The sequence below is a fragment of the Pecten maximus genome, chromosome 1 (genome assembly GCF_902652985.1).
Source record: "Pecten maximus chromosome 1, xPecMax1.1, whole genome shotgun sequence".
NCBI classification, from domain to species: Eukaryota; Metazoa; Mollusca; class Bivalvia; order Pectinida; family Pectinidae; genus Pecten; species Pecten maximus.
In genome coordinates, this window is record NC_047015.1 from 59,969,840 (window position 1) to 59,997,584 (window position 27,745).

Genomic DNA, 27,745 nt, shown 5'->3' on the forward strand with positions numbered 1-27,745 from the left:
ACATGTTTGTAGTCACTCATTAAATGTCTGACAGGTTTGTAGTCACCAATTAGATGTCTCTGACAGGTTTGTAGTCACCCATTAAATGTCTCTGACATGTTTGTAGTCACCCATTAAATGTCTCTGACAGGTTTGTAGTCACCCATTAAATGTCCGACAGGTTTGTAGTCACCCATTAAATGTCTCTGACAGGTTTGTAGTCACCAATTAGATGTCTCTGACAGGTTTGTAGTCACTCATTAAATGTCTGACAGGTTTGTAGTCGCCCATTAAATGTCTCTTACAGGTTTGTAGTAACTCATTAAATGTCCGACAGGTTTGTAGTCACCCATTAAATGTCTCTGACAGGTTTGTAGTCACCCATTAGATGTCTCTGACAGGTTTGTAGTCACTCATTAGATGTCTGACAGGTTTGTAGTCACCCATTAAATGTCTCTGACAGGTTTGTAGTAACTCATTAAATGTCTTTAACAGGTGGATCCTCCTCTGCTTTAAGCGTGAGTTCCCTGAAGGTGATGCCCTGAAGATTTGGGAGTCATGCTGGGCCCATTATCAGACCGACTACTTCCATCTATTTATTTGTGTAGCTATTGTTAGTATCTATGGTGATGATGTCATTGACCAGGGTCTCCCAGCTGATGAAATTCTGCTCCACTTCAGTAGCCTTGCCATGCATATGAATGGAGATATGGTGCTCAGAAAGGTATGATCACTTTACATTATTGTTCCTGTAGAGGAGACATTTTACTCAGTAAGATGAGGAAAGAATATTTGTACCAGAAACTCTAGAGATGCTGTATTTAAGATAGACACCAATCTAATACCCCTACAAAGGCTAATTTATTCCTTGGAATTCAAATAAAAAATGATAATATCTGTCTTTGGATATACTACAAATAAAAGTTATTACCTCCCTTGAATTAATAACTACTTCGTAAATATGACATCTCTATATTGACCACTCTATATACATATTTATATCATTATTTGATTCTGAATCAATTTGTTCTATTTAATACCTATGGTTAATTTCATCTGTAAATAACTGGAGGTCTGCTATCTAAACCCATTGTATTGTTGTTTTACACAATATGTTATGCCACCAAATGTTTTAGTCTCATTACACAATTTTCCATATAAATCCAACTCATTATTTATTTATTTTCAGGCAAGAGGTTTGTTGCACCAGTACAGAAAGATTCCAAAGATTCCCTGTACACTACATGGCCTGTGTACCCTGTGTGGGCCGGGTATGTGGGACAGTGGACATGTTCCTATAGTCGCCTGTGTTGGAAATCACCCTGATGGGGTCTGTCCTTACCACAGTAACCCTAGTACTCCAAACTCACCGGACCACCAACAACCATAGTTATCAGTACTCCAAACTCACCTCACCACCAACAACCATAGTAACCCCAATACTCCAAACTCACCTCACAAACAACAACCATAGTTACCAGTACTCCAAACTCACCTCACCACCAACAACCATAGTTACCAGTACTCCAAACTCACCTCACCACCAAAACCTTAGTTATCAGTACTCCAAACTCACCTCACCACCAACAACCATAGTTACCAGTACTCCAAACTCACCTCACCACCAACAACCATAGTAATCAGTACTCCAAACTCACCTCACCAACAACCTTAGTTATCAGTACTCCAAACTCACCTCACAAACAACAACCATAGTTACCAGTACTCCAAACTCACCTCGACAAAAACAACCATAGTTATCAGTACTCCAAACTCACCTCACCACCAACAACCATAGTAACCCCAATACTCCAAACTCACCTCACAAACAACAACCATAGTTATCAGTACTCCAAACTCACCTCTCCACCAACAACCATAGTTACCAGTACTCCAAACTCACCACCAACAACCATAGTTACCAGTACTCCAAACTCACCTCACCACCAACAACCATAGTTACCAGTACTCCAAACTCACCTCGACAACAACAACCATAGTTACCAGTACTCCAAACTCACCTCACCAACAACCATAGTTACCAGTACTCCAAACTCACCTCACCACCAACAACCATAGTTACCAGTAATCCAAACTCACCTCGACAACAACAACCATAGTTACCAGTACTCCAAACTCACCGACCACCAACAACCATAGTTACCAGTACTCCAAACTCACCTCACCAACAACCATAGTTACCAGTACTCCAAACTCACCTCACCAACAACAACCATAGTTACCAGTACTCCAAACTCACCTCGACAACAACAACCATAGTTACCAGTACTCCAAACTCACCTCGACAACAACAACCATAGTTACCAGTACTCCAAACTCACCTCGACAACAACAACCTTAGTTATCAGTACTCCAAACTCACCGGACCACCAACAACCATAGTTACCAGTACTCCAAACTCACCTCACAAACAACAACCATAGTTACCAGTACTCCAAACTCACCTCACAAACAACAACCATAGTTACCAGTACTCCAAACTCACCACCAACAACCATAGTTATCAGTACTCCAAACTCACCTCACCACCAACAACCATAGTTACCAGTACTCCAAACTCACCTCGACAACAACAACCATAGTTACCAGTACTCCAAACTCACCTCACCAACAACCATAGTTACCAGTACTCCAAACTCACCTCACCACCAACAACCATAGTTACCAGTAATCCAAACTCACCTCGACAACAACAACTATAGTTACCAGTACTCCAAACTCACCGACCACCAACAACCATAGTTACCAGTACTCCAAACTCACCTCACCAACAACCATAGTTACCAGTACTCCAAACTCACCTCACCACAACAACCATAGTTACCAGTACTCCAAACTCACCTCGACAACAACAACCATAGTTACCAGTACTCCAAACTCACCTCGACAACAACAACCATAGTTACCAGTACTCCAAACTCACCTCGACAACAACAACCTTAGTTATCAGTACTCCAAACTCACCGGACCACCAACAACCATAGTTATCAGTACTCCAAACTCACCTCACCACCAACAACCATAGTTACCAGTACTCCAAACTCACCTCACAAACAACAACCATAGTTACCAGTACTCCAAACTCACCTCACAAACAACAACCATAGTTACCAGTACTCCAAACTCACCACCAACAACCATAGTTATCAGTACTCCAAACTCACCTCACCACCAACAACCATAGTTACCAGTACTCCAAACTCACCTCGACAACAACAACCATAGTTACCAGTACTCCAAACTCACCTCACAAACAACAACCATAGTTACCAGTACTCCAAACTCACCTCACCACCAACAACCATAGTTACCAGTACTCCAAACTCACCTCGACAACAACAACCATAGTTACCAGTACTCCAAACTCACCTCACCAACAACCATAGTTACCAGTACTCCAAACTCACCTCACCACCAACAACCATAGTTACCAGTACTCCAAACTCACCTCGACAACAACAACCATAGTTACCAGTACTCCAAACTCACCGACCACCAACAACCATAGTTACCAGTACTCCAAACTCACCTCACCAACAACCATAGTTACCAGTACTCCAAACTCACCTCACCAACAACAACCATAGTTACCAGTACTCCAAACTCACCTCGACAACAACAACCATAGTTACCAGTACTCCAAACTCACCTCGACAACAACAACCATAGTTACCAGTACTCCAAACTCACCTCGACAACAACAACCTTAGTTATCAGTACTCCAAACTCACCGGACCACCAACAACCATAGTTATCAGTACTCCAAAGTCACCTCACAAACAACAACCATAGTTACCAGTACTCCAAACTCACCTCACAAACAACAACCATAGTTACCAGTACTCCAAACTCACCACCAACAACCATAGTTATCAGTACTCCAAACTCACCTCACCACCAACAACCATAGTTACCAGTACTCCAAACTCACCACCAACAACCATAGTTACTAGTACTCCAAACTCACCTCTCCACCAACAACCATAGTTACCAGTACTCCAAACTCACCACCAACAACCATAGTTACCAGTACTCCAAACTCACCTCTCCACCAACAACCATAGTTACCAGTACTCCAAACTCACCACCAACAACCATAGTTACCAGTACTCCAAACTCACCTCACCACCAACAACCATAGTTATCAGTACTCCAAACTCACCTCACCACCAACAACCATAGTTACCAGTACTCCAAACTCACCTCACCACCAACAACCATAGTTATCAGTACTCCAAACTCACCTCACCAACAACAACCATAGTTACCAGTACTCCAAACTCACCACCAACAACCATAGTTACCAGTACTCCAAACTCACCTCACCACCAACAACCATAGTTACCAGTACTCCAAACTCACCTCGACAACAACAACCATAGTTACCAGTACTCCAAACTCACCTCACCAACAACCATAGTTACCAGTACTCCAAACTCACCTCACCACCAACAACCATAGTTACCAGTACTCCAAACTCACCTCGACAACAACAACCATAGTTACCAGTACTCCAAACTCACCTCACCAACAACCATAGTTACCAGTACTCCAAACTCACCTCACCACCAACAACCATAGTTATCAGTACTCCAAACTCACCTCACCACCAACAACCATAGTTATCAGTACTCCAAACTCACCGGACCACCAACAACCATAGTTACCAGTACTCCAAACTCACCTCGACAACAACAACCATAGTTATCAGTACTCCAAACTCACCGGACCACCAACAGCCATAGTTATTAGTACTCCAAACTCACCTCACCACCAACAACCATAGTTACCAGTACTCCAAACTCACCACCAACAACCATAGTTACCAGTACTCCAAACTCACCACCAACAACCATAGTTACCAGTACTCCAAACTCACCTCACCACCAACAACCATAGTTACCAGTACTCCAAACTCACCGGACCACCAACAACCATAGTTACCAGTACTCCAAACTCACCTCACAAACAACAACCATAGTTACCAGTACTCCAAACTCACCACCAACAACCATAGTTACCAGTACTCCAAACTCACCTCACCAACAACCATAGTTACCAGTACTCCAAATTCACCTCACCACCAACAACCATAGTTATCAGTACTCCAAACTCACCTCGACAACAACAACCATAGTTACCAGTACTCCAAACTCACCTCGACAACAACAACCATAGTTACCAGTACTCCAAACTCACCTCGACAACAACAACCTTAGTTATCAGTACTCCAAACTCACCGGACCACCAACAACCATAGTTACCAGTACTCCAAACTCACCTCTCCACCAACAACCATAGTTACCAGTACTCCAAAGTCACCTCACAAACAACAACCATAGTTACCAGTACTCCAAACTCACCTCACAAACAACAACCATAGTTACCAGTACTCCAAACTCACCTACTGGGGACATCATGGCTGTATCATGTGTAATAGAGGTGTTACTGGGGACATCATGGCTGTATCATGTGTAATAGAGGTGTTACTGGGGACATCATGGCTGTATCATGTGTAATAGAGGTGTTACTGGGGACATCATGGCTGTATCATGTGTAATAGAGGTGTTACTGGGGACATCATGGCTGTATCATGTGTAATAGAGGTGTTACTGGGGACATCATGGCTGTATCATGTGTAATAGAGGTGTTACTGGGGACATCATGGCTGTATCATGTGTAATAGAGGTGTTACTGGGGACATCATGGCTGTATCATGTTACTGGGGACATCATGGCTGTATCATGTGTAATAGAGGTGTTACTGGGGACATCATGGCTGTATCATGTGTAATAGAGGTGTTACTGGGGACATCATGGCTGTATCATGTGTAATAGAGGTGTTACTGGGGACATCATGGCTGTATCATGTGTAATAGAGGTGTTACTGAGGACATCATGGCTGTATCATGTGTAATAGAGGTGTTACTGAGGACATCATGGCTGTATCATGTGTAAAAGAGGTGTTACTGGGGACATCACAGCTGTATCATGTGTTACTGGGGACATCACAGCTGTATCATGTGTAATAGAGGTCTGGTGTTACTGGGGACATCACGGCTGTATCATGTGTAAAAGAGGTGTTACTGGGGACATCACAGCTGTATCATGTTACTGGGGACATCATGGCTGTATCATGTGTAATAGAGGTCTGGTGTTACTGGGGACATCATGGCTGTATCGTGTAATAGAGGTGTTACTGGGGACATCACAGCTGTATCATGTTACTGGGGACATCACAGCTGTATCATGTTACTGGGGACATCACAGCTGTATCATGTTACTGGGGACATCACAGCTGTATCATGTGTTACTGGGGACATCATGGCTGTATCATGTGTAATAGAGGTCTGGTGTTACTGGGGACATCACAGCTGTATCATGTGTAATAGAGGTCCGGTGTTACTGGGGACATCACAGCTGTATCATGTGTTACTGGGGACATCATGGCTGTATCATGTGTAATAGAGGTCTGGTGTTACTTGGGACATCATGGCTGTATCATGTGTTACTGGGGACATCACAGCTGTATCATGTGTAATAGAGGTCCGGTGTTACTGGGGACATCACAGCTGTATCATGTGTAATAGAGGTCCGGTGTTACTGGGGACATCAGGGCTGTATCATGTGTAATAGAGGTCTGGTGTTACTGGGGACATCACAGCTGTATCATGTGTAATAGAGGTGTTACTGGGGACATCACAGCTGTATCATGTGTAATAGAGGTCCAGTGTTACTGGGGACATCACGGCTGTATGATGTGTAATAGAGGTCTGGTGTTACTGGGGACATCACGGCTGTATCATGTGTACTAGAGGTCTGGTGTTACTGGGGACATCACAGCTGTATCATGTGTAATAGAGGTGCGGTGTTACTGGGGACATCACGGCTGTATCATGTGTAATAGAGGTCTGGTGTTACTGGGGACATCATGGCTGTATCATGTGTAATAGAGGTCTGGTGTTACTGGGGACATCACGGCTGTATCATGTGTAATAGAGGTGCGGTGTTACTGGGGACATCACGGCTGTATCATGTGTAATAGAGGTCTGGTGTTACTGGGGACATCATGGCTGTATCATGTGTAATAGAGGTCCGGTGTTACTGGGAACATCACAGCTGTATCATGTGTAATAGAGGTCCGGTGTTACTGGGGACGGCTGTATCATGTGTAATAGAGGTCCGGTGTTACTGGGGACATCACAGCTGTATCATGTGTAATAGAGGTCTGGTGTTACTGGGGACATCACAGCTGTATCATGTGTAATAGAGGTGTTACTGGGGACATCACGGCTGTATCATGTGTAATAGAAGTCCGGTGTTACTGGGGACATCACGGCTGTATCATGTGTAATAGAGGTCCGGTGTTACTGGGGACATCACGGCTGTATCATGTGTAATAGAGGTCTGGTGTTACTGGGGACATCACAGCTGTATCATGTGTAATAGAGGTGTTACTGGGGACATCACGGCTGTATCATGTGTAATAGAGGTCTGGTGTTACTGGGGACATCACAGCTGTGTCATGTGTAATAGAGGTCTGGTGTTACTGGGGACATCACAGCTGTATCATGTGTAATAGAGGTACGGTGTTACTGGGGACATCACAGCTGTATCATGTGTAATAGAGGTGCGGTGTTACTGGGGACATCACAGCTGTGTCATGTGTAATAGAGCTCTGGTGTTACTGGGGACATCACAGCTGTATCATGTGTAATAGAGGTCCGGTGTTACTGGGGACATCACGGCTGTATCATGTGTAATAGAGGTCCGGTGTTACTGGGGACATCACAGCTGTATCATGTGTAATAGAGGTCCGGTGTTACTGGGGACATCACGGCTGTATCATGTGTTACTGGGGACATCACAGCTGTATCATGTGTAATAGAGGTCTGGTGTTACTGGGGACATCATGGCTGTATCATGTGTAATAGAGGTGGGGTGTTACTGGGGACATCACAGCTGTGTCATGTGTAATAGAGGTCTGGTGTTACTGGGGACATCACAGCTGTATCATGCGTAATAGAGGTGTTACTGGGGACATCATGGCTGTATCATGTGTAATAGAGGTGTTACTGAGGACATCATGGCTGTATCATGTGTAAAAGAGGTGTTACTGGGGACATCACAGCTGTGTCATGTGTTACTGGGGACATCACAGCTGTATCATGTGTAATAGAGGTCTGGTGTTACTGGGGACATCACGGCTGTATCATGTGAAAAAGAGGTGTTACTGGGGACATCACAGCTGTATCATGTTACTGGGGACATCATGGCTGTATCATGTTTAATAGAGGTCTGGTGTTACTGGGGACATCACGGCTGTATCATGTGTAATAGAGGTGTTACTGGGGACATCACAGCTGTATCATGTTACTGGGGACATCACAGCTGTATCATGTTACTGGGGACATCACAGCTGTATCATGTTACTGGGGACATCACAGCTGTATCATGTGTTACTGGGGACATCATGGCTGTATCATGTGTAATAGAGGTCCGGTGTTACTGGGGACATCACAGCTGTATCATGTGTTACTGGGGACATCATGGCTGTATCATGTGTAATAGAGGTCTGGTGTTACTGGGGACATCATGGCTGTATCATGTGTTACTGGGGACATCACAGCTGTATCATGTGTAATAGAGGTCCGGTGTTACTGGGGACGGCTGTATCATGTGTAATAGAGGTCCGGTGTTACTGGGGACATCACAGCTGTATCATGTGTAATAGAGGTCTGGTGTTACTGGGGACATCACAGCTGTATCATGTGTAATAGAGGTGTTACTGGGGACATCACGGCTGTATCATGTGTAATAGAAGTCCGGTGTTACTGGAAACATCACGGCTGTATCATGTGTAATAGAGGTCCGGTGTTACTGGGGACATCACGGCTGTATCATGTGTAATAGAGGTCTGGTGTTACTGGGGACATCACAGCTGTATCATGTATTACTGGGGACATCACAGCTGTATCATGTGTAATAGAGGTGTTACTGGGGACATCACGGCTGTATCATGTGTAATAGAGGTGCGGTGTTACTGGGGACATCACAGCTGTGTCATGTGTAATAGAGGTCCGGTGTTACTGGGGACATCACAGCTGTATCATGTGTAATAGAGGTCCGGTGTTACTGGGGACATCACAGCTGTATCATGTGTAATAGAGGTCCGGTGTTACTGGGGACATCATGGCTGTATCATGTGTTACTGGGGACATCACAGCTGTATCATGTGTAATAGAGGTCCGGTGTTACTGGGGACGGCTGTATCATGTGTAATAGAGGTCCGGTGTTACTGGGGACATCACAGCTGTATCATGTGTAATAGAGGTCTGGTGTTACTGGGGACATCACAGCTGTATCATGTGTAATAGAGGTGTTACTGGGGACATCACGGCTGTATCATGTGTAATAGAAGTCCGGTGTTACTGGAAACATCACGGCTGTATCATGTGTAATAGAGGTCCGGTGTTACTGGGGACATCACGGCTGTATCATGTGTAATAGAGGTCTGGTGTTACTGGGGACATCACAGCTGTATCATGTATTACTGGGGACATCACAGCTGTATCATGTGTAATAGAGGTGTTACTGGGGACATCACGGCTGTATCATGTGTAATAGAGGTGCGGTGTTACTGGGGACATCACAGCTGTGTCATGTGTAATAGAGGTCCGGTGTTACTGGGGACATCACAGCTGTATCATGTGTAATAGAGGTCCGGTGTTACTGGGGACATCACGGCTGTATCATGTGTAATAGAGGTGCGGTGTTACTGGGGACATCACAGCTGTGTCATGTGTAATAGAGGTCTGGTGTTACTGGGGACATCACAGCTGTATCATGTGTAATAGAGGTCCGGTGTTACTGGGGACATCACAGCTGTATCATGTGTAATAGAGGTCCGGTGTTACTGGGGACATCACGGCTGTATCATGTGTTACTGGGGACATCACAGCTGTATCATGTGTAATAGAGGTCTGGTGTTACTGGGGACATCATGGCTGTATCATGTGTAATAGAGGTCAGGTGTTACTGGGGACATCATGGCTGTATCATGTGTAATAGAGGTCCAGTGTTACTGGGGACATCACAGCTGTATCATGTGTAATAGAGGTGCGGTGTTACTGGGGACATCACAGCTGTGTCATGTGTAATAGAGGTGTTACTGGGGACATCACGGCTGTATCATGTGTAATAGAGGTCTGGTGTTACTGGGGACATCACAGCTGTATCATGTGTAATAGAGGTGTTACTGAGGACATCACAGCTGTATCATGTGTTACTGAGGACATCACAGCTGTATCATGTGTTACTGGGGACATCATGGCTGTATCATGTGTAATAGAGGTGTTACTGGGGACATCACGGCTGTATCATGTGTAATAGAGGTGTTACTGGGGACATCACGGCTGTATCATGTGTAATAGAGGTCCGGTGTTACTGGGGACATCACAGCTGTATCATGTGTAATAGAGGTCTGGTGTTACTGGGGACATCAAGGCTGTGTCATGTGTAATAGAGGTCTGGTGTTACTGGGGACATCACGGCTGTATAGTGTAATAGAGGTCTGGTGTTACTGGGTACATCAAGGCTGTGTGATGTGTAATAGAGGTCTGGTGTTACTTGGGACATCACGGCTGTATCATGTGTAATAGAGGTGCGGTTTTACTGGGGACATCACAGCTGTATCATGTGTTACTGGGGACATCATGGCTGTATCATGTGTAATAGAGGTCTGGTGTTACTGGGGACATCACAGCTGTATCATGTTACTGGGGACATCACAGCTGTATCATGTTACTGGGGACATCATGGCTGTATCATGTGTAATAGAGGTGTTACTGGGGACATCACAGCTGTATCATGTTACTGGGGACCTCATGGCTGTATCATGTGTAATAGAGGTCCGGTGTTACTGGGGACATCACAGCTGTATCATGTTACTGGGAACATCACGGCTGTATCATGTGTAATAGAGGTCTGGTGTTACTGGGGACGGCTGTATCATGTGTAATAGAGGTCCGGTGTTACTGGGGACATCACAGCTGTATCATGTGTAATAGAGGTCCGGTGTTACTGGGGACATCACAGCTGTATAGGTGTGTCTGGACATCGCGATCAGTTAAAGAGGTCGGTGTTACTGGGGACATCACATGCTGTATCAGTGTAATAGCATGTTCTGGACTCAGTGTATAGAGGTCGGTGTACGGGACATCACAGCTGTATCATGTGTAATAGAGGTGTTACTGGGGACATCACGCGTATCAGTGTAATAGGTTGGTGTTACTGGGGACATCAGGCTGTATCATGTGTAATAGAGGTGTTACTGGGGACATCACAGCTGTATCATGTTTAATAGCAAGGTCTGGCGGTTGCATTGTGTAATGAGGTTACTGGGGACATCACGGCTGTATCATGTGTAATAGAGGTGTTACTGGGACATCAGCGGTATCATGTGTAATAGAGGTCCGGTTACTGGGGACATCACGCTGTATCATGTGTAATAGAGGTCTGGTGTTACTCGGGGACATCACAGCTGTATCATGTTGTAATAGAGGTCTGGTTACTGGGGACATCACGGCTGTATCATGTGTAATAGAGTCGGTGTTACTGGAACATCACGGCTGTATCATGTGTAATAGAGGTCCGGTGTTACTGGGGACATCACGGCTGTATCATGTGTAATAGAGGTCTGGTGTTACTGGGACATCACAGCTGTATCATGTATTACTGGGGACATCACAGCTGTATCATGTGTAATAGAGGTGTTACTGGGGACATCACGGCTGTATCATGTGTAATAGAGGTGCGGTTGTTACTGGGGGACATCACAGCTGTGTCATGTGTAATAGAGGTCTGGTGTTACGGGGGACATCACAGCTGTATCATGTGTAATAGAGGTCCGGTGTTACTGGGGACATCACGGCTGTATCATGTGTAATAGAGGTGCGGTGTTACTGGGGACATCACAGCTGTGTCATGGTAATAGAGGTCTGGTGTTACTGGGGACATCACAGCTGTATCATGTGTAATAGAGGTCCGGTGTTACTGGGGACATCACAGCTGTATCATGTGTAATAGAGGTCCGGTGTTACTGGGGACATCACAGCTGTATCATGTGTAATAGAGGTGTTACTGGGGACATCACGGCTGTATCATGTGTAATAGAGGTCTGGTGTTACTGGGGACATCACAGCTGTATCATGTGTAATAGAGGTGTTACTGAGGACATCACAGCTGTATCATGTGTTACTGAGGACATCACAGCTGTATCATGTGTTACTGGGGACATCATGGCTGTATCATGTGTAATAGAGGTGTTACTGGGGACATCACGGCTGTATCATGTGTAATAGAGGTGTTACTGGGGACATCACGGCTGTATCATGTGTAATAGAGGTCCGGTGTTACTGGGGACATCACAGCTGTATCATGTGTAATAGAGGTCTGGTGTTACTGGGGACATCAAGGCTGTGTCATGTGTAATAGAGGTCTGGTGTTACTGGGGACATCACGGCTGTATCGTGTAATAGAGGTCTGGTGTTACTGGGTACATCAAGGCTGTGTGATGTGTAATAGAGGTCTGGTGTTACTTGGGACATCACGGCTGTATCATGTGTAATAGAGGTGCGGTTTTACTGGGGACATCACAGCTGTATCATGTGTTACTGGGGACATCATGGCTGTATCATGTGTAATAGAGGTCTGGTGTTACTGGGGACATCACAGCTGTATCATGTTACTGGGGACATCACAGCTGTATCATGTTACTGGGGACATCACAGCTGTATCATGTTACTGGGGACATCACAGCTGTATCATGTGTTACTGGGGACATCATGGCTGTATCATGTGTAATAGAGGTGTTACTGGGGACATCACAGCTGTATCATGTTACTGGGGACCTCATGGCTGTATCATGTGTAATAGAGGTCCGGTGTTACTGGGGACATCACAGCTGTATCATGTTACTGGGAACATCACGGCTGTATCATGTGTAATAGAGGTCTGGTGTTACTGGGGACGGCTGTATCATGTGTAATAGAGGTCCGGTGTTACTGGGGACATCACAGCTGTATCATGTGTAATAGAGGTCCGGTGTTACTGGGGACATCACAGCTGTATCATGTGTAATAGAGGTGTTACTGGGGACATCACAGCTGTATCATGTGTAATAGAGGTCTGGTGTCACTGGGGACATCACAGCTGTATCATGTGTAATAGAGGTGTTACTGAGGACATCACAGCTGTATCATGTGTTACTGGGGACATCATGGCTGTATCATGTGTAATAGAGGTGTTACTGGGGACATCACGGCTGTATCATGTGTAATAGAGGTCTGGTGTTACTGGGGACATCAAGGCTGTGTCATGTGTAATAGAGGTCTGGTGTTACTGGGGACATCACGGCTGTATCATGTTACTGGGGACATCATGGCTGTATCATGTGTAATAGAGGTCCGGTGTTACTGGGGACATCACAGCTGTATCATGTGTAATAGAGGTCTGGTGTTACTGGGGACATCAAGGCTGTGTCATGTGTAATAGAGGTCTGGTGTTACTGGGGACATCACGGCTGTATCGTGTAATAGAGGTCTGGTGTTACTGGGTACATCAAGGCTGTGTGATGTGTAATAGAGGTCTGGTGTTACTTGGGACATCACGGCTGTATCATGTGTAATAGAGGTGCGGTGTTACTGGGGACATCACAGCTGTATCATGTTACTGGGAACATCACGGCTGTATCATGTGTAATAGAGGTCTGGTGTTACTGGGGACGGCTGTATCATGTGTAATAGAGGTCCGGTGTTACTGGGGACATCACAGCTGTATCATGTGTAATAGAGGTCCGGTGTTACTGGGGACATCACAGCTGTATCATGTGTAATAGAGGTGTTACTGGGGACATCACAGCTGTATCATGTGTAATAGAGGTCTGGTGTCACTGGGGACATTAAGCTGTATCATGTGTAATAGAGGTGTTACTGAGGACATCACAGCTGTATCATGTGTTACTGGGGACATCATGGCTGTATCATGTGTAATAGAGGTGTTACTGGGGACATCACGGCTGTATCATGTGTAATAGAGGTCTGGTGTTACTGGGGACATCAAGGCTGTGTCATGTGTAATAGAGGTCTGGTGTTACTGGGGACATCACGGCTGTATCATGTTACTGGGGACATCATGGCTGTATCATGTGTAATAGAGGTCCGGTGTTACTGGGGACATCACAGCTGTATCATGTTACTGGGGACATCACGGCTGTATCATGTGTAATAGAGGTCTGGTGTTACTGGGGACATCACGGCTGTATCATGTGTAATAGAGGTCTGGTGTTACTGGGGACATCACGGCTGTATCATGTGTACTAGAGGTCTGGTGTTACTGGGGACATCACAGCTGTATCATGTTACTGGGGACATCACAGCTGTATCATGTATTACTGGGGACATCACAGCTGTATCATGTGTAATAGAGGTGTTACTGGGGACATCACAGCTGTATCATGTGTAATAGAGGTCGGGTGTTACTGGGGACATCACGGCTGTATCATGTGTAATAGAGGTCCGGTGTTACTGGGGACATCACGGCTGTATCTTGTGTTACTGGGGACATCATGGCTGTATCATGTGTAATAGAGGTGTTACTGGGGACATCACAGCTGTATCATGTGTAATAGAGGTCCGGTGTTACTTGGGACATCACAGCTGTATCATGTGTTACTGGGGACATCACAGCTGTATCATGTGTTACTGGGGACATCACGGCTGTATCATGTGTAATAGAGGTCTGGTGTTACTGGGGACATCACGGCTGTATCATGTGTAATAGAGGTCTGGTGTTACTGGGGACATCACGGCTGTATCATGTGTAATAGAGGTCCGGTGTTACTGGGGACATCACAGCTGTATCATGTGTTACTGGGGACATCATGGCTGTATCATGTGTAATAGAAGTCCGGTGTTCGAGAATTATATCATATGAAATGGCACTTTAGATGACACATTATATTTTAACATTATGAATATAAAGCTATAGTTTTTATCTAGTGTACACAAAGTTAACATATTGATATTTTGTGATGTTTGTAGAGATGGTTGTGTTCTCGATGTTAGATTTTTTGTGTTTGTGCAATAGAATTACGTGATTAGCTTCTGTCAGTGTAAAAGACCTACCATTGAGTGGTAGTTTGTGGTCAATATTGAAGATATAATGTATCGCAGCAGTATGATCAAAATAGATGAAACTGACATCACAGACTGGATTACCGGTATTGAAAATCAGAATGTTTAATAATTGGAGATGAATCTCATCACGTTAGCGAGCATGATAGGCAGATGTTGACCTATAGGGATCACCATGTCCATCTGCCTGTCCATCACCCTGTCCATCTGCCTGTCCTTTTTATCACCAATACTGTTATTTACAGACTTATTTTCATACATTATATGTGTACTACTGTGTGTGTATTTACGTTGTCAATGTATGTTATCCTATACACAGTATATCTGGAAATAAAGCCTAGATCAATCAACTATCAATGACTTTACAAAGCAAACTCATAATAATTAACAAATAAATGTTCAACAATCAACTCATTTTTTTTATTAATGTTAGGTGAGCGGTACATGCCCATTAGGCCTCTTTTTGATGATCATGAATGTCTATCAGCCAAAAACTGCCAAGATCTGTGATGTTTGATATTATTATGTTGAATCATGGCCTTTCCGATCAAAACATTCCCCTGTCTACACTCCAAAGAATACCTAGTGTATCAACGCTACCTAAATATTGATGTCATTTTCAATATTGTGTAAAGTGTATTTATTTTTCCTGCATTTTAGTATTTTGGTACATTCTACAAACCATTCATTTATATGCATAGTGGTTTGTTGTTTTATGATGAACAAATACTTTAAACCAGGTGAATGGGGCTATATATATCCCTGTGGTACATGTTGTTGTACTTGTGAATATTATGTTGATAAAGTTGGTAGATCGAACACGCCAATTAGGTGATGGTTACACATGACGTCATAGACATGTGGGTACGTTATAGGTTAAGAATGACGTCATAGATATGTCGATACATTATAGGTTAAGAATGTCATTATAGATATGTCGGTACATTATAGATATGTCGAAACATTATAGGTGAAGAATGACGTCATAGATGTGTCGATACATTATAGGTGAAGAATGACATCATAGATATGTCGATACATTATAGGTTAAGAATGACGTCGCAGATATGTCGGTACATTATAGGTTAAGAAGGACATCATAGATATGTCGGTACATTATAGATATGTCAATACATTATAGGTGAAGAATGACGTCATAGATATGTCGATACATTATAGGTACAGAATGACATAATAGATATGTCGGTACATTATAGATATGTCGATATATTATAGGTTAAGAATGACGTCGTAAATATGTAGGTACATTATAGGTTAAGAATGACGTCGAAGATATGTTGGTACATTATAGGTTAAGAAGGACATCATAGATATGTCGGTACATTATAGATATGTCGATACATTATAGGTTAAGAATGACGTCATAGATATGTCGGTACATTATAGATATGTCGGTACATTATAGATATGTCGATACATTATAGGTTAAGAATGACGTCGTAGATATGTCGGTACATTATAGGTTAAGAATGACGTCGAAGATATGTCGATACATTATAGATATGTCGATACATTATAGATATGTCGGTACATTATAGATATGTCAATACATTATAAATATGTCGGTACATTATAGATATGTTGATACATTATAGGTTAAGAATGACGTCGAAGATATGTCGATACATTATAGATATGTCGGTACATTATAGATATGTCGATACATTATAGGTTAAGAGTGACGTCATAGATGTGTCGGTACATTATAGATATGTCGGTACATTATAGGTTAAGAGTGACGTCATAGATGTGTTGGTACATTATATGTTTAGAATGACGTCATAGATATGTCGGTACATTCTAGGTTAAGAATGACGTCATAGATGTGTCGGTACATTATAGGTTAAGAATGACGTCATAGATATGTCAGTATATTATAGAAATGTTGGTACATTACAGGTTAAGAATGACATATGTCGATACATTATAGGTTAAGAATGACGTCATAGATGTGTCAGTACATTATAGATTAAGAATGACGTCATATATATGTCAGTGCATTATAGGTTAAGTATGACGTCATAGATATGTCAGTGCATTATAGGTTAAGAATGACGTCATAGATATGTCAGTACATTATAGATATGTCGGTACATTATAGATATGTCAGTACATTATAGATATGTCAATACATTATAGATATGTCGGTACATTATAGATATGTCGGTACATTATAGGTTAAGAATGACGTCATAGATGTGTCAGTACATTATAGATTAAGAATGACGTCATATATATGTCAGTGCATTATAGGTTAAGTATGACGTCATAGATATGTCAGTGCATTATAGGTTAAGAATGACGTCATAGATATGTCAGTACATTATAGATATGTCGGTACATTATAGATATGTCAGTACATTATAGATATGTCAATACATTATAGATATGTCGGTACATTATAGATATGTCGGTACATTATAGGTTAAGAATGACATATGTTGGTACATTACAGGTTAAGAATGACAGATATGTCGGTACATTATAGGTTAAGAATGACGTCATAGATATGTTGGTACATTATAGGTTAAGAATGACGTCATAGATATGTCGGTACATTATAGATATGTCAGTACATTATAGGTTAAGAATGACGTCATAGATATGTCGGTATGTTAGAGGTTAAGAATACATTATAGATATGTCAGTACATTATAGGTTAAGAATGACATCATAGATATGTCGGTACATCATGGATATGTCAATACATTATAGATATGTCAATACATTATAGATATGTCGGTACATTATAGGTTAAGAATGACATATGTTGGTACATTACAGGTTAAGAATGACAGATATGTCGGTACATTATAGATTAAGAATGACGTCAGAGATATGTCGGTACATTATAGATTAAGAATGACGTCAGAGATATGTCGGTACATTATAGGTTAAAATGTCGTCATATATTTGGGTACATTATAGGTTAAGAATGACATCATAGATATGCCGGTATGTTAGAGGTTAAGAATGACGTCATATATATGTCGGTATGTTAGAGGTTAAGAATGAGGTTGAAGATATGTCGGTACATTATAGGTTAAGAATGACGTCATAGATATTTCAGATTTATGTTAAGCACAAAGTCGTATATGTGTCTGTTCATTGTAGTAATAATGATATTGTAATTTAGCTGTATCATCTTAAATGTTGTCACTGCTATTTTATTTAAAGAGACAATTCAGTCATGTTTGAAATTAAGATAATGCTGAAACTATACTACTCCTTATAAAAGTCAAATTTGAGAGTAAACATTCTATATTCTGAGTGTTCAGAGTTCTGTCTCAACAAAAGCTTGGTGATGAGTATTATATATGATGATGTCTCTCGACTCGGTGATGTCTCACGAATCGGTGATGAGTATTATATATGATTATATCTCTCGACTCTTAGCATTCCATTCAAACTACCATGTTCTTTGTATAATTTATCACTTTAAAAACACATAACCACATACTCATGTTGGTCAAAATGTGAGAAAAAAATCGTATAAACCATATAATCATATGATAAAGGATTTCTTAGTTTTCAATTAAAATTCCAAGAAAACTATTGTGATATTGGCTTGGATTGTACAGTCACTATATATATATATTCAATGGAGTTTGTGACATACAAATAATGAAGGCAAACAACACTTTATTGTCTCTTTAAAGTTGATGTCTGGATTGTACCATGATAGTTTGTATTTAAAAGCTTAATGCATAATTTTTCATGTACAATTTGTGTATCTGAACATTCATGAATATCAAAAATTTGAATTGTTCCGATAATTTGTAGATCTATGTATAATGTTATTGTACAGATAATTTTGTGTATTTCCTAAATTGGACAGTTTCTGTGTATATCTTGAATTTTACAGTCAGTGTATAAGTTATACTGCCGTTATAGATATATTAATGCTGATGAATAAGGTGCAATAGTCTACATTACTATGTTATTACTGATTTCACTAGTTTTATTTATTAAAGTTGGTTGTATTGAATTGTGGCATTTTCTTTGGTTGAGATTTTTTAAAAGAGCTGTTTTGTAGCACGAGACTAAGGCAGTGGAAATCTAGGTCATCAATATTAATACAGTAAAACTTGTTTATAAAGAACTCCAAGGGACCTTGAAATTGAATTCGTTATCAAGTAGTTCGTTGTATAAATAAAACGAACGGGAATAAAAGTTGATAAAACTCGTTATATGTGTTAATCCTACTGTTACTAGCGAATTTGTAAGACTACTACTGTTAAAACAAACAAGAGTAATAAAAGATTGAACAGTGTGCATAGCACTAAAAATGTCATCTGGTACATTCGACTGTGCCTCGACGAAACGTCGCAATTGTCCATGATGTTCATTGGCCAAAGTAATTCTTGGTATAGGCAACAGGTAATTCTATCTGTGATTGGCGATTCGTTATGCGAGTGCTTATTTACTAAGACGGAGAGATGAAGGGACCCAAGAATTAGTTTGTTATGAATAAAAATTTGTTATATAAATTTCGCTGTACAAGTGGTTACATTACTAATATTATAAAGTGCTACAGTCGGGGAATAATTTCTATTTCGTTATACGTGAAAATTCGCCCTAAGCGAGTTTGTTGTATGTGAGTTTTACTGTATATGCCAAGATGATCTTATGTCCTGTGGGTTTCCCTAACCAAAAGGATCACCATTAATAGCAGCAAGTAAACGAGGAATTCTGGCACGATGAGATGTCCTCCATGAAGGCAGGGCGACTAGAAATCACATTGATCCTCTAAAGATGGCGTCTTTATTTCAGGACAGTCCATTGTGTCAGGACCAGAGTTGTAACCTCGGTCATTAATTCGGGACAGTCCATTGTGTCAGGACCAGAGTTGTAACCTCGGTCATTAATTCGGGACAGTCCATTGTGTCAGGACCAGAGTTGTAACCTCGGTCATTAATTCGGGACAGTCCATTGTGTCAGGACCAGAGTTGTAACCTAGGTCATTAATTCGGGACAGTCCATTGTGTCAGGACCAGAGTTGTAACCTAGGTCATTAATTCGGGACAGTCCATTGTGTCGGAACCAGAGTTGTAACCTAGGTCATTAATTCGGGACAGTCCATTGTGTCAGGACCAGAGTTGTAACCTTTATGGTCATTACTTCGGGACAGTCCATTGTGTCAGGACCAGAGTTGTAACCTAGGTCATTAATTCGGGACAGTCCATTGTGTCAGGACCAGAGTTGTAACCTCGGTCATTAATTCGGGACAGTCCATTGTGTCAGGACCAGAGTTATAACCTCGGTCATTAATTCGGGACAGTCCATTGTGTCGAGACCAGAGATGTAACCTTGGTCATTAATTCGGGACAGTCCATTGTGTCGGGACCAGAGTTGTAACCTAGGTCATTAATTCGGGACAGTCCATTGTGTCAGGACCAGAGTTGTAACCTAGGTCATTAATTCGGGACAGTCCATTGTGTCGGGACCAGAGTTGTAACCTAGGTCATTAATTCGGGACAGTCCATTGTGTCAGGACAGGAGTTGACATTGACAAAGGAGTTGATAACAAGTTAGATAAAAGAATAAATCCAGAACAAAGTTAAACAATGAACCTGTTTATTACATAGGCCAAACATCAGATCTATATATATATATGGTAAGTAAAACTTATAAATCATAACAGCTCTCTACAATCTTGTTCTATGGAATGATAATTTTTACCCCGTAGCCACAAAGTATTCATGCCCTTCATTTGTCGCAGATTTGAGTTGGGAAGTTTTGTAGTTTGTCACTGAATAATAGTGATATGTAAGGACAACATGTGGCAGACAGACAAAACAAAATAACCCTCACTTCACGTAATGGGGGAATATCTTATAATAACAGATTTATGGTCAGACAGACGGACATACTACCTCTTTACGTAATGGGGGAATATCTCATAATAACATACGGACAGACAGGCGGACAGAACGATGGACGGACAGACATATCACCCATTCCTAATGTGGTGCGGGGATATGATATTATAATTACAGACATTTTGACAGACAAAACATAATACCCCTCACTTCACATTGTTGAGGTATCTACTACAGAATTATAGACACCAGGTAGTTTGATTAGATGTTATATTTACGGAATGTACAGACAGACAAAAAATAGACCTATTTCTTCATTTTGTGGAGAGATATATAGTTAGATATGGCAATAGTAGCTTCATGTGGCGGGGTACAAATATGACACAAAATTAGGCATCATTGTCACTGATAACAATAAAATCTGGCAAGTATAACAGTATATGGCCATCGGGAACTAATCACAGTACATTATCAACCCTTTACATCTGTGATACCATCAAACAGTTTGTGGTAGTTACAAATAATGTCCTAGCAGACAATAATCTGACATAACAATTGAACCAATAACAGAAATAATCAACTGTACATATCCCTACCAGCGGGAGTATTCGCAGATAAAGCACCATATTACATTTTCCACTCAGGAAAAGTAGTTTTGATTCTAGCACACACTTGCGTAACTTACTTACTAGAAAGGAGGGTATTTGGTCCCTTTACCTATTTATAACAAAATACAGTAAAAAAGTGAAGTGAAATGGAATGTTTCTAGTAGTCTATAGAAGATGATTGATCCTGGTTCTGATCTACACAGATATCCTGGTTCTGATCTACACAGACATCCTGGTTCTGATCTACACAGACATCCTGGTTCTGATCTACACAGATATCCTGGTTCTGATCTACACAGACATCCTGGTTCTGATCTACACAGATATCCTGGTTCTTATCTACACAGATATCCTGGTTCTGATCTACACAGAGATCCTGGTTCTGATCTACACAGATATCCTGGGTCTGATCTACACAGAGATCCTGGTTCTGATCTACACAGACATCCTGGTTCTGATCTACACAGAGACCCTGGTTCTGATCTACACAGAGATCCTGGTTCTGATATACACAGAGATCCTGGTTCTGATCTACACAGATATCCTGGTTCTGATCTACACAGAGATCCTGGTTCTGATCTACACATTCCGTCAACACTTTAAGTCTTTTTTCTTTGCATAACCTACAAAGCAAAACAAAATCAACATTTAGCACTAATGGAGGGTTAAAAGGGACATAATTCTGTGTTTAACTTTTCTTGTTTGTTTAACCATTTAACTTATTATTTTGATTATTGTTCCTTTATCTTTTTATTTTTTCAATTTTTATTTTTACATGGTGATAAGTGTTGATATCTAATTTCTTTTATTCAGCGTTAGAACATTTTTTGTTTCTCTATTTTACATTCCTATTGCTGTTGCAATTGGAAAAGTATAAAAAGTAAAAAAAAAAAAGTAAAAAATAAGAATGAAAATATTATGTTTTACTTATGTCCCTTTTAACCCTCGATAGTTTTGACACTTAGTACATTTCAACACATATGTCCTGCTTCTAAGTAAAAATAGTGTACAATAATTACCATACTACATATATATTAATTGATAACCACAAACCAATAAAAAAAAAGTTTTTTAGTTTCAAAAGGTGTGTTTATTGTATCTAGTAGACTTTGTGTATAGAATTGTTAACCACTTTTATGATATGATAAATTATATGTTAAATTTTGTTAAACAATTCTCACCTTTAGATTCAAGCACAACTGCAATATCATGGTCTTCTTCCAGATATCTATGAAAAAAAAAAAAAAAAAAATTTGAGGAATAAACTATACTGAGAAAACTTGAATTTGAGGTGGAAAACCCAGCGTTAGCTCACGGCAAATTTTAACAAGTGAGCTTACAACCCAAAGAGATCTTCAAATTCAAACATCCAGTCAAGGAAAATGTCCATAAAAGATCTATGAAGTGTTATCAATAACAAAAGGCCCAGAGGACCTGTATCGTTCACCTGGATATTTCAAGATCCCAATGGACCAAAATGACATTCACCTTTGACCCTTTGGTCAGTTGATCACTCGTTTAATTCCGACTAAACAATTATTCATAAGTGAAAAGATACAAATTTGACTTGACCTCTGACCTTCATATGTGACCTTAGTGCATGTATGTAGTTGCCTGAATTGAACATGATGATTACATTTCATGTAAATCAGTCAATAAATACATAAATACTTAAGTCAGGAAGTAAATTGGTGGATGGACAGAGAATTAAAGGGCACCTGTATTGTTGACAAAAGAGCACCTGTATCTCTGATAAAGGGGGCCTGTATCTCTGATAAAGGGCACATGTATCTCTGACAAAGGGCACCTGTATCTCTGATAAAGGGGGCCTGTATCTCTGACAAAGGGAACCTGTATCTCTGACAAAGGGCACCTGTATCTCTGACAAAGGGCACCTGTATCTCTGACAAAGCGCACCTGTATCTCTGACAAAGGGCACCTGTATCTCTGACAAAGGGCACCTGTATCTCCGACAAAGGGCACCTGTATCTCCGACAAAGGGCACCTGTATCTCCGACAAAGGGCACCTGTATCTCCGACAAAGGGCACCTGTATCTCCGACAAAGTGCACCTGTATCTCCGACAAAGGGCACCTGTATCTCCGACAAAGGGCACCTGTATCTCCGACAAAGGGCACCTGTATCTCCGACAAAGGGCACCTGTATCTCCGACAAAGGGCACCTGTATCTCTGACAAAGGGCACCTGTATCTCTGACAAAGGGTACCTGTATCTCCGACAAAGGGCACCTGTATCTCCGACAAAGGGCACCTGTATCTCCGACAAAGGGCACCTGTATCTCTGACAAAGGGCACCTGTATCTCTGACAAAGGGCACCTGTATCTCTGATAAAGGGCACCTGTATCTCTGACAAAGGGCACCTGTATCTCTGACAAAGGGCACCTGTATCTCTGACAAAGGGCACCTGTATCTCTGATAAAGAGGACCTGTATCTCTGACAAAGGGCACCTGTATCTCCGACAAAGGGCACCTGTATCTCTGACAAAGGGCACCTGTATCTCTGATAAAGAGGACCTGTATTTTTAAATCCAAGAAAAGAAGTCTGCTCAACATTTTTTTTCCCAATCACTTCTGAAATTGCACATCTTGAAACTATGGGTATCCAATATATTAATCTTAATAAAATATCTTTAAACATTCTGATCATGAATTCGAAGTAGCTGTAACAAGGATTGTGTATGTACGGGTGACAGTGGCACCCTCTGATGATCAATGATAAAATGATAGGAGAATATCCTGTGTGGTACAACATGATCTAATGAGCTCATTAAGTACCCAGGACTAATTTCTGTCATACACTGCTAACCCCTATCGTACCAGACACCCACCTGATCCTGTCATCGTCCTGACTGTCCACGATGATACTGCGTTGATTTACAACATCTATCAGCTTCTGTAACAATAATTCTTCTTCCTGTCTCTCTTCTTCTGTCTTCTCTCCATCTGTCAATATTTTAATTTGAGTTTGTGGACTTTAGGTGAAAATGTGATTATACTAACCTAGGAAGGAGATATTCACTGAATCTAGGTCAGTATCTAGATCAACTCTGCTGACTGATATTTTATAAATATTTCTCAGATCTATACAAGAGGCCCCTAGGACCTGTATCGCTCACCTCGTTGGATTTGACCAAACATCAAAATAATGTTCATGTTCAATTCGGTAATATGTAGCTTAATTTGTCAATCTTGAACAATGCTATAAATATATGGTTATAGTGTGGGGATCGACAACAGCTTTAAAGAAATAATGAAGTCCAGACTCTCTAAGGGTGTGAAAAGACCTCAGGGATTGTTTTTACAACATGATTGTGTTTTAACTAAGTCCCTTAGGGTGGGGAAAGACCCTTCTGCCTACTTTTACATCAGAATTGTGTTTATACCTTAACGTCCAGCGATGCTATACATGGTTATGGGACGGATGGTCACAACAATCATTCATGCAAAATCTTTTCCCCTTCCCCCAAGGATCTTTCTGACCAAATTTGGTTCAAATTCACGCAGGACATTTTGACAAGTAGCGATTTAAAGGCATTACCTCTATTTTCAAAATCGGGATCCGCCTCTCTTGCACCATTTATGCAAAGTCTTTTCCCCTTTCCCCAAGGATGTTTCTGACCATATTGGGTTCAAATCTATCCATAACTTTATAACTAGTAGCTTTTAAAAGAAATTACCTCTATTTCCCCTAATTGACCCTACTCCTCTGGCCCCTTGGCGGTGAGAATCGTCATTAATCCAAAATCTGTTCCCCTTCTTCCAAGGATCTTTCAGACTAAATTTGGTTCAAATCCATCCATAACTTTATGACTAGTAGCGATTTAAAGGCATTATCTCTTTTTCTCCTATTGGGCCCCGCCCCTCTGGCCCCTATGGGCCAGCACCACTGTTTATGCAAAAACTGTTCCCTTTCTCCCAAGGACATTTCTGACCAAATTGAGCTCAAATCCATTCATAACTTTATGACTAGTAGCGATTTAAAGGAATTACCTCTATTTCCCGTATTGGACCCCGCCCCTCTGTCCCCTTGGTGGTCAGAATCTTCCTTAATGCAAAATCTGTTCCCCTTTCCCCAAGCATCTTTTAGACTAAATTTGGTTCAAATCTATTCATAACGTTTTGACTAGTAGTGATTTAAAGGAATTACCTCTATTTCCCCTATTTGACCCCGCTCCTCTGTCCCCATGGGAGTCAGTCACCTTTTATGCAAAATCTGTTACACTTCTGTCAAGGATGTTTCTGACCAAATTTGGTCAAAATCCAGTAAAAACTTTTTGACTAGTAGCAATTTGAAGAAAATGTTGACAAAAGAAGGATGGATGACGTGCTATGACATTCGGTCAGGTGAGCTAATAATGCAACTTTGCTGCCTGCTATATATATTTTATAGACATAAACATTTTGTAAGAATACCTGGTTTTTGATAAATGTAATATTTTGTGAGATTACCTGGTTTTGATAAAGGTAATATTTTGTGAGATTACCTGGTTTTTGATAAGTGTAATATTTTGTGAGATTACCTGGTTTTGATAAGTGTAATATTTTGTGATTACCTGGTTTTGATAAGCATAATATTTTGTGTGATTACCTGGTTTTGATAAATGCAATATTTTGTGTGATTACCTGGTTTTTGATAAAGGTAATATTTTGTGAGATAACCTGGTTTTGATAAGCGTAATATTTTGCGAGACTACCTGGTTTTGATAAATGTAATATTTTGTGAGATTACCTGGTTTTTGATAAATGTAATATTTTGTGAGATTACCTGGTTTTGATAAATGCAATATTTTGTGTGATTACCTGGTTTTTGATAAAGGTAATATTTTTTGAGATTACCTGGTTTTGATAAAGGTAATATTTTGTGAGATTACCTGGTTTTGATAAGCGTAATATTTTGCGAGACTACCTGGTTTTGATAAATGTAATATTTTGTGAGATTACCTGGTTTTTGATAAATGTAATATTTTGTGAGATTACCTGGTTTTGATAAATGTAATATTTTGTGAGATTACCTGGTTTTGATAAATGCAATATTTTATGTGATTACCTGGTTTTTGATAAAGGTAATATTTTGTGAGATTACCTGGTTTTGATAAAGGTAATATTTTGTGAGATTACCTGGTTTTTGATAAATGTAATATTTTGTGAGATTACCTGGTTTTGATAAATGTAATATTTTGTGTGATTTCCTGGTTTTTGATAAATGTAATATTTTGTGAGATTACCTGGTTTTTGATAAATGTAATATTTTTTGAGATTACCTGGTTTTGATAAATGTAATATTTTGTGAGATTACCTGGTTTTGATTAGCGTAATATTTTGTGAGATTACCTGGTTTTTGATAAATGTAATATTTTGTGTGATTACCTGGTTTTTGATAAATGTAATATTTTGTGAGGTTAACTGGTTTTGATAAAGGTAATATTTTGTGAGATTACCTGGTTTTCATAAAGGTTATATTTTGTGAGATTACCTGGTTTTTGATAAGTGTAATATTTTGTGAGATTACCTGGTTTCTCATAAATGTAATATTTTGTGATTACATGGTTTTTGATAAATGTAATATTTTGTGAGATTACCTGGTTTTGATAAATGCAATATTTTGTGTGATTACCTGGTTTTGATAAATGCAATATTTTTTTTAGATTACCTGGTTTTGATTAAGGTAATATTTTGTGAGATTACCTGGTTTTTGATAAAGGTAATATTTTGTGAGATTACCTGGTTTTTGATAAGTGTAATATTTTGTGAGATTACCTGGTTTTTGATAAGTGTAATATTTTGTGAGATTACCTGGTTTTGATAAAGGTAATATTTTGTGAGAATACCTGGTTTTGATAAGCGTAATATTTTGTGAGATTACCTGGTTTTGATAAGCGTAATATTTTGTGAGACTACCTGGTTTTGATAAATGTAATATTTTGTGAGATTACCTGGTTTTGATAAATGTAATATTTTGTGTGATTACCTGGTTTTTGATAAATGTAATATTTTGTGTGATTACCTGGTTTTTGATAAATGTAATATTTTGTGAGATTACCTGGTTTTTGATAAATGTAATATTTTGTGTGATTACCTGGTT

General features: G+C 40.5%; 2 protein-coding genes and 2 long non-coding RNA genes across 20 annotated transcripts in view; 2 read left to right on the forward strand and 2 right to left on the reverse strand.

Annotated features, from left to right (window-relative positions):
• The window catches only part of LOC117339680 (TBC1 domain family member 16-like), a 28,169-nt gene extending 24,877 nt beyond the window's left edge, over positions 1 to 3,292 (forward strand). For both annotated transcript variants that reach the window (XM_033901398.1, XM_033901406.1), the window contains 2 exons: positions 475 to 703; positions 1,169 to 3,292. In XM_033901398.1, the coding sequence (XP_033757289.1) occupies positions 475 to 703; positions 1,169 to 1,369 (430 nt within the window). In that variant the 3' untranslated portion in view covers positions 1,370 to 3,292. The remainder of the gene's footprint in view (positions 1 to 474; positions 704 to 1,168) is intronic.
• A 321-nt stretch (positions 3,293 to 3,613) lies between these two features.
• Positions 3,614 to 4,942, reverse strand: LOC117339695. Its single transcript, XR_004535292.1, has 3 exons — positions 4,726 to 4,942; positions 4,096 to 4,684; positions 3,614 to 3,705 (listed from the first exon to the last, which is right to left on the reverse strand). It is a non-coding gene; the product is annotated as an uncharacterized LOC117339695 (long non-coding RNA).
• An 8,534-nt stretch (positions 4,943 to 13,476) lies between these two features.
• LOC117339712 lies at positions 13,477 to 19,402 on the forward strand. 16 transcript variants are annotated; one of them, XR_004535301.1, is made up of 3 exons: positions 13,477 to 13,691; positions 14,843 to 17,967; positions 17,999 to 19,402. It is a non-coding gene; the product is annotated as an uncharacterized LOC117339712 (long non-coding RNA). The 16 variants fall into 16 exon arrangements; XR_004535302.1 differs by having other exon boundaries at positions 18,013 to 19,402; XR_004535299.1 differs by having other exon boundaries at positions 14,843 to 17,797; positions 17,854 to 19,402.
• Positions 19,403 to 20,774: 1,372 nt separating this feature from the next.
• Positions 20,775 to 27,745, reverse strand: part of LOC117339703 (MICAL-like protein 1) — a 31,628-nt gene continuing 24,657 nt past the window's right edge. The window contains exons 10-12 of the mRNA XM_033901421.1: positions 24,492 to 24,606; positions 22,826 to 22,872; positions 20,775 to 22,267 (exon numbers count right to left, since the gene is read on the reverse strand). Of these exons, the coding sequence (XP_033757312.1) occupies positions 22,236 to 22,267; positions 22,826 to 22,872; positions 24,492 to 24,606 (194 nt within the window). The 3' untranslated portion in view covers positions 20,775 to 22,235. The remainder of the gene's footprint in view (positions 22,268 to 22,825; positions 22,873 to 24,491; positions 24,607 to 27,745) is intronic.